Here is a 7,320-nt window from a genome sequence, read left to right on the forward strand (position 1 = left end):
AACTACCTAATTCTCACTATTTGTTTCATCCAATATACTATTATCATCATTTAATGGTTATTTAATTGATATATATTTAAAATTAAATATACTCTATGAAATTTTGTCTATTTTTAAATAAACTTATATAAATACCTATATAATTCTCATGTATTTACTCTAAAAGTCTTAAAATAGAAGATGCATTAAAAAGTAGCAATAAATATTACAATTTCTATTTTAAGCATAAATTTACAATCGATATCCTTCTTTCCACTATCTTTTGAATGGGTAGATCCATATCTTGATCTATAATATATTTAAGGTTTTTAATCCAATTTCATAATTCAATTTTTAATCGAGAATATTAATTTAATTTATACTTATCATTTATTTCTTGACATTCAAGCCCCAGACAAGTAAAACACAAAAATGTAGCTAAGGATAATTTATAAAATGTAGCGAAATGTGAGTTTATGAATATTACATTTTTAACAATTCTATTATTTTGTTTTAAAACCCTTTTAATAAAAACTATTTTGGTGAGGAGCCTCATCCCTTATGATGTCGGAACCTTGCACTCAGCAAGACTTGAATCCTAGTGGACTCTTTGTGAGCCATTCAAAAGGAAGGGCCCATTACAATGCATGTCTAATTTGACTATAAAAAGTTAAAGATTTTATTTTCTTAACTCTTAATTGCAGATTGAAATTGATAAGTAACTAGTAAACCAAATTACATTTCAAACCAGAGTAAACAATATACAAGTAAACTGTCATATGCAGAAAATAAGAAGAACAAAATTAGGAAGGAGGCCAGAGAATAATATTGAACCAAAATGAGAGTGGAAAGCAAGAAGCCACACTTTATTAAAATTGAGAAAAATAACAAATAAACACAAGGAAAGGGTGCCAAATAATTAATCACCCAACCAAGTTTTTGTGAAGTAGATTTAATGATCATTTAGGCATTACAGGAAACTACATTCCATATTGACAGGAACGACATAATGTGCGTTGAAGCATTATGTAGGAACCATATCATCTAGGAACCCAATCTAGAAACGATCATCTAGGAACCATATCATCTAGAAACTATCATCTAGGAACCAAATCTAGACACACCTTTGATAACAGATTTTCCATTCTGGAACAGAGATCTTTCTATACACCAATTTCTATTTTTTCTGAAGAAGTAGAAAAGTTCAAAGAGAAAGTAATTTTTGGTTCAGTTTCAAATTTCAGTCTGGCATCCTAATAAAACAATCAATTTGAAAAAAAAATGGTATTTTGTAAAGTTGTTTCTTAAACTTTTAACCAAGATACTGAAAGAAGATTGAAATAGGCTAAGAAGAATGAGGCTGGTTAATCTCTAGAGAAAATGTACCAAGGAAAAAATAAAATTTAAACATGATTCTTTTTCAAATTGAATATCTTCCGTTAAATCATATTCATCGGAGTTCAACGCTCCATGCATAAATCCGCATAGCTTTTCTTTTTCCATTTTTATGGATGGTGGCGTGAATGAGCGGCAATTAAATGTTGGGATTTGGGCAATGTTTTTTTATTTATAATCTTTTTATCAAGGCTATGAAAATCAAGAAAACTGGTTAATCATGAAACAATCCTCAACTTGAAACATTAAAAACCAAGGAAAGCAAATGGCAGAATTTGCAAGGAAAGAAGTGCTACGAAACCCCATGAGGAAAAAATGTTTTATAGGAAAAGAAGGCAAGCCAAAATAAATCTACTTTTTCTTCTCAAAATAAATGGAAAGATTAGTTCTTCACAGCCAATGAAAAGCCACAATACAACAATGAATTTGAAGAGTCCAATAAAATAACAATCAATTTGAAAAAAAAAAAACCTGATCAGAGAAATTTGTTTTAAAACAAACAAGGTGAACCAAAACAACTCTGTGTCAGTCTTCTCAAAATCAATGAAAAGTTCAGATTTTTACAGCAAATGAAAAACCACAATCAATTTGGGAAAAAATCCAATCAAACAATCACAATCACACTGGACCCAAATGTTGGGAATGTGTAGCCTAATGGTTACATGACACTCCAGATTCCCTTCTTTTTGTCTCCTAGCTGAATGTGGTTGTATATATACATCAGCATAGTCATGTATTGAATATCACTTAATGAATAATAAAGTGGGTTCCCTGTTGAGAGTGGACATAGCCACAAGTTGTGGTGAACCACTATAAGTTATTGTGTCTTTGTTTATTCTTCTTCTTATTTTGTATATTTTGAAAGTCTAGTTGCTTTCATTGTGTTTTCTCTGCTTGTTTTGAGTATACAATTAGTATCAGAGCCAATTTTGGCTTGAGCAGAGATGGAAGAAGAAGAAGATGATATTGATTTTGTTATTGATGAGTTTCTTGAAAATCTGGACTCGGTTGAAGAGGAGGATGCTGAAGAGAGTGAGGATGAAGTTGAGGCCAACAGTGAGGAGGATTATGGAAAGGAAAACTTTGTGAGATTGAAGGAGGAGAACTTCTTACTCACAGACCAACTGTTTTGCTTGGTCCAGAAGTTAAAGGTTTTGTGTTGTATGCTGAATGTTGAGAAAGATAACTTTGACAAAGAGTGGGAGTTTTTTAAACAGTCTCTATTTCAGGAAGAGGAAAATGATGTGATCTTGATAGAGGACTCTTTTCTCACAAAAATGTATGTCTCATTGATAGAGATGTTTCCTATTGGTGGAAAGAAATCACAAGAGGATTCCGGGTGCCTGAGAACTGAAGATCTAAGGAGTGCAGAGATTATAGAGCTCAAGGAGGGTAAAAAGAGGCAGGGGCTCAAGACTGCACATGACCTAGAAGCCCTTAGCATGTCAGAGAATGAGGTCCTTGATGATATGTTGTTGCAGATTGTTGAAGTAGAAGCAGAGTGGGATGCATTGACTGCAGTGGAAGACTGTCAAGAGGCCCAAGTTGTTGCTCATCCTAAAAATGGCGAGGCCCATTTTGGAGATAGAAGAGGCCAAGGAGAACGAAGCGTGAGATCTAACAGTGAGTTAGATTCATCTTTAGATATGGGAAATGGTGAGTTTGACAGAAAAATGGAGCTGAATGCAGTTAAGTGTGGTTCTTATGATGAAATGAGTCATAGTGGTAATGAGCATGATGCTCTGTCTGATATGCAAACCTCAACATCGACGGTGGTTGGAGATAGTACATCACAGACTTTACCTCTTGCCAACAGTCCTATGTTGACTAGTCTTCTCGGCCACTGCACATTCATGCCACCTAACAACTTTGTGCGCCTGCCAAACTCCACAGATAAAGTCTATGGTCCTGCTATGTTGGGTATTGATCCCACAAAAGGCCAAACGGGTATGTTTCAACCATAGCCCCAATTCATTGTTGGAAATCCGGGCATTGAAATAAGAGAGGATTTCGGTGATGCCATAGTTCAAAAAGATTTTGGTGTTGTGTTTTTCAGGTATTTTGCAAGTTTTTTCAAAAGTCAGTATCGAATTGATGTGCCCAGTAATGTACGTCCCAGTCAGCATTTATTGACTTCCTGTGAGAAGTTATAGAAGGTTTTAAGTGCCAATCGTGAAGTGTCTGTTAACTTTGAGGGCCCGATGGATGAAAATAATTTGATGGGGTTCTCTTGATCCGATAAAAACTTTAAAGAAACCAAAGATGAATGACGAAAAATGGCCAAAGAGGTGAAGTAACATTGAAGAGAATAGGTCTGACGAAAAATTTTGGTTGTGGTGGTCTTGGAAGAAGGGAAACCTAGGACTATTTCTAATGTGGAGTCACTGGACGCTGGTCAAATTGTCTGGTTGGCTGCGAAATTGAAAAGAATAGTAGAGTATACAGGCACCCTTACTTGTCAGCATGCAGTCAGAGCTACAACAGAGAATAATACAAGAAAAGGTATGAGAGTTATAATAGATATTTCCCAGGCCAATAATGATGTCAGTATGATAGAGGTTGCAAGGGTTAATAATAGTAATGTTCTAGCTGAGACCTGAAAAAGCATATATGCTTGCTATTATTTGATAGTTTGTCAGCACATGTTACAGTTGGTGAAGGCAATATTTTTTGTAATGCAACTCCACGTGGCCTTAGAAATAGAGGTAAATTTTATGGTGGATAAGGACATTGATCTGTTTTATGATACTTTGTTAAGGGGGAGCCATGAAACAGGAATAAATGAATGAGTGCATTATGCACATGTTGGAAGCTTTATTCATGAATGTTGCTTAATGCATACGAATATTGTGAGTAAACTATTTGGAGATGAGTTTTTTGGAGATTAGTTCTTCACAACCAATGAAAAGCCACAATACAACAATGAATTTGAAGAGCCCAATAAAATAATAATCAATTTGGAAAAAAAAAAACCTGATTAGAGAAATTTGTTTAAAAACAAACAAGGCGAACCAAAACAACTCTGTGTCAGTCTTCTCAAAATAAGTGAAAAGTTTAGTTTTTTACAGCAAATGAAAAACCACAACCAATTCGGGAGAAACCCCAATCAAACAATCACAATCACAGTGGACATAGATTTGATCCTATCAATATTGGAAAATTGTGGAGGCTTCTCAACAGAGACCCATGTCTATCTCTTCAGTTCCGCCCTTGTTTCTTTTTCCATTTCTATTTCTAATGGAGGTTGGTAGATATAGAAAACTACATTGTTGGTGCCCGATTGAAGCCCGCTCAAGAAAATCCCATCGCCATACACTGCAACATCAATTCTGTCAAGAGGCTCAGGAAGATCATCAACAATCTTCCACACATTCTCTACCAACTCATATTCAGTCACAACACCCCATTGAAAGCAATACAAATGCCCAAATGTAGGTACAATGCGCTCGAAACAATCTTCTACAAACCAGATGTTGGGCGAAGTGGACCAAACTCCTCTTTCTGGCTGAAATCACTGAAGCTCTTGATGATACCTTCTCATCACATACATCGTGTTTTCCATAAAAATAGAGTAACACAACCAATCCTTTTGAAGCATATTGGCAAGAAGCGTCCACTCATCTCTCTCCACATTGTAAACTGTAGCCTGGCTGGTGATTTCACCATTCACTCTTCCTCCTGTAATGTAAATCAGTCCTTCATGAGAAGATGCACAACACACAAAATCTTCCTCTTGCAATATACCTGCACCTATCTGCCATTTACAAGACACAAAATCAAAGATCAAAATGGCCCTGTAATTTCTCACCAGTCTTTTGCGCTTCAAACTTGCAGTGTACTTGTAGTGCTCATATAAACCTAATAAAACCAGTTTCTGTTTAACGCAGATATATTTTGAAAATGAGTAGAATTGAAATTGGGTAGGGACGGAAGGGAGTGTTTTCTATGATTTGGTAATGGGGTCATATATAGTTACCAGAGGACCTACATTTCGAAGCAAACATATCAACTCCTTAGACCCACACTCGCTCAATCTTTCCTCATAAAACTTGGGATTTTCCAACACAGACTTCCAATTTTTACAGACTGTCTTCAGAATGGCGGCAGATTCACAAGACATTTTCATTAAGATCTTTCTCACCAAATCTTCTGGAATTACCTCAAAATACTCCATTACCAACCAATTCTGCTGTTACACTCTGCTCAAATAATTTGCAACTCATATTAAATTAATTTTCATAAGTTATATATATTGAAGTAGAATATTATTGACTCTAAATATAGGCATGCTTTTAAATATAGACATTGATTCTTAATTTTCAAATGTAACGCTGTAGATGACACATGTTTTGAGTATTTTTTTTTTAAATTATTCAAGTACAAGTACTAAATATATTGAAAAGACTTTCAATTACTAAATAATAGTTTCCCCTCTCAGCATCAGAATCAAAGCATGATAGTGGCCAAAGATTCGATATTGCTGTGGGACAAGTATTGAGACATCTCAACAGAAACACATCTCCCTGTGTTAACCCTTGTTTCCAATGGAGGGTAATACATGTAGAAAACTTTATCATTGGTGTCCAATTCAATCCCACTCAAGAAAATCCCATCATCCCCAAACACCGCAACATCAACCCTATCAAGCGGCTGAGGAAGCCCATCAACTTCCACCCACAAATTCTATGTAGAGTCAAATTGTGCCACAGCATCCCAATGGAAGCAATACAGATGCCCAAATGTGGCCACAATGGGATGCTCACAATCTTCAACAAACTAGACGTTGGGCAAAGTGGACCAAACTGCTCTTTTTGGATCGAACCGCTGAAGCTCCTCCTCAAACAAGCTGACAACATAGAGCATTCCTTCTATAAAAATTGAGGAACAGAGCCACTCCGCTTGAAGCATGTTGGGATGAAGCTTCCACTCATCTCTGTCCATGTTGTAAACTGCGGCCTGGCTCGCACTCTTCCAATCACATTCACTTCCTCTTGTGATATAAATCTCATCTCCCTCAGGAGATGCACAACATGCAAATTTAAACATGATCTCTGTGGTGGGCGGATCTGCACCTTTGCTCCACTGGAAAGACACAAAATCAAAGACCAAAAAAGTCATGTTTGATATTCTCTTCCTCTTTGAACCTACCTTGTAGCTCTCATATCTTAGCCCTAGTAAAACCAGTTTATGCTTCACACAAACACACTTGGATAATGAGTAGAGTTTAAATTTTGTAGGGACAGGAGGCAGTCTTCCCCACAACTAGTTAACTAGGTCAAATATAGTTATGTGAACATTCTCAATCAAACATATCAACTCTTCGGACCTCCCACGACTCCTCCTGTCTTCGTAAAACTCTAAGTTTTCCAACATTCTCTTCCAACTCTTACATACATCCTTCACTCTCTCGTGAGATGCAAAAGGCACTCTCATTAAGAATTCCCTCACCATTTCTTCTAGAATCAAACTAAAATAATCCATCACCACCAAATAATATATTATACACTACTAGAACGATTCTCAAATAATCTTGATGCTTACCGAATCTTACCAGTGCTCACATGAATTCGAAACAAACTTGATAGCTGTAACGTCTCAAATATATAGATTTTCAGGCATATGCCATGTTATATATACTAAGCAAAAGGTGCCTTGATACCTAATGTTTTTTCCTATATTTGCTCACTTTTTATAAAATAGTTCTAAATATAGAATACGTCGGATGTTCTGATTATTTTTAATCAGTCTCACTATTTTTATTTTTGATGGAGGTCATCCACAAAGACATCTTATGTACCTGATAAGAGTCGTAAGGTAGGAGACTATAGTTTTTGAATCACTCTTTTGAATTAGTTTGTTTTTCATAGATTGTGCTTGTTTCATTTATTCTATGGTTTGAAGGATTTTTTTCTATTAAAGTTAATTTTATTATTTTTACTTTCCTTT

General features: G+C 35.6%; 1 protein-coding gene across 1 annotated transcript; it reads right to left on the reverse strand.

Moving 5' to 3' along the window:
• Window positions 1–5,820: 5,820 nt before the first annotated feature.
• On the reverse strand, window positions 5,821–6,825 carry LOC149576242 (uncharacterized). Its single transcript, XM_089794107.1, has 3 exons — window positions 6,670–6,825; window positions 6,178–6,456; window positions 5,821–6,057 (listed from the first exon to the last, which is right to left on the reverse strand). Exons 1-3 carry the CDS (start codon window positions 6,823–6,825, stop codon window positions 5,821–5,823), a joined length of 672 nt encoding a protein of 223 aa, XP_089650233.1.
• Between the last annotated feature and the right edge of the window lie 495 nt (window positions 6,826–7,320).

The sequence above is a fragment of the Cupressus sempervirens genome, chromosome 1 (assembly GCF_028749045.1).
Source record: "Cupressus sempervirens isolate cs-2001-9-10 chromosome 1, ASM2874904v1, whole genome shotgun sequence".
Lineage (NCBI taxonomy): Eukaryota > Viridiplantae > Streptophyta > Pinopsida > Cupressales > Cupressaceae > Cupressus > Cupressus sempervirens.

What these genes read in the sequence shown, in the direction of transcription:
- LOC149576242 (XM_089794107.1), bottom strand. Translation starts at nt 6,825, where the DNA reads ATGGTGAGGGAATTCTTAATGAGAGTGCCTTTTGCATCTCACGAGAGA. An exon ending in TGATATGTTTGATTGAGAAT is followed by an intron (nt 6,457 to 6,669) that starts GTTCACATAACT and finishes GTGTCTTTCCAG; the next exon opens with TGGAGCAAAGGTGCAGATCC. An exon ending in GGTTCGATCCAAAAAGAGCA is followed by an intron (nt 6,058 to 6,177) that starts GTTTGGTCCACT and finishes GACTCTACATAG; the next exon opens with AATTTGTGGGTGGAAGTTGA.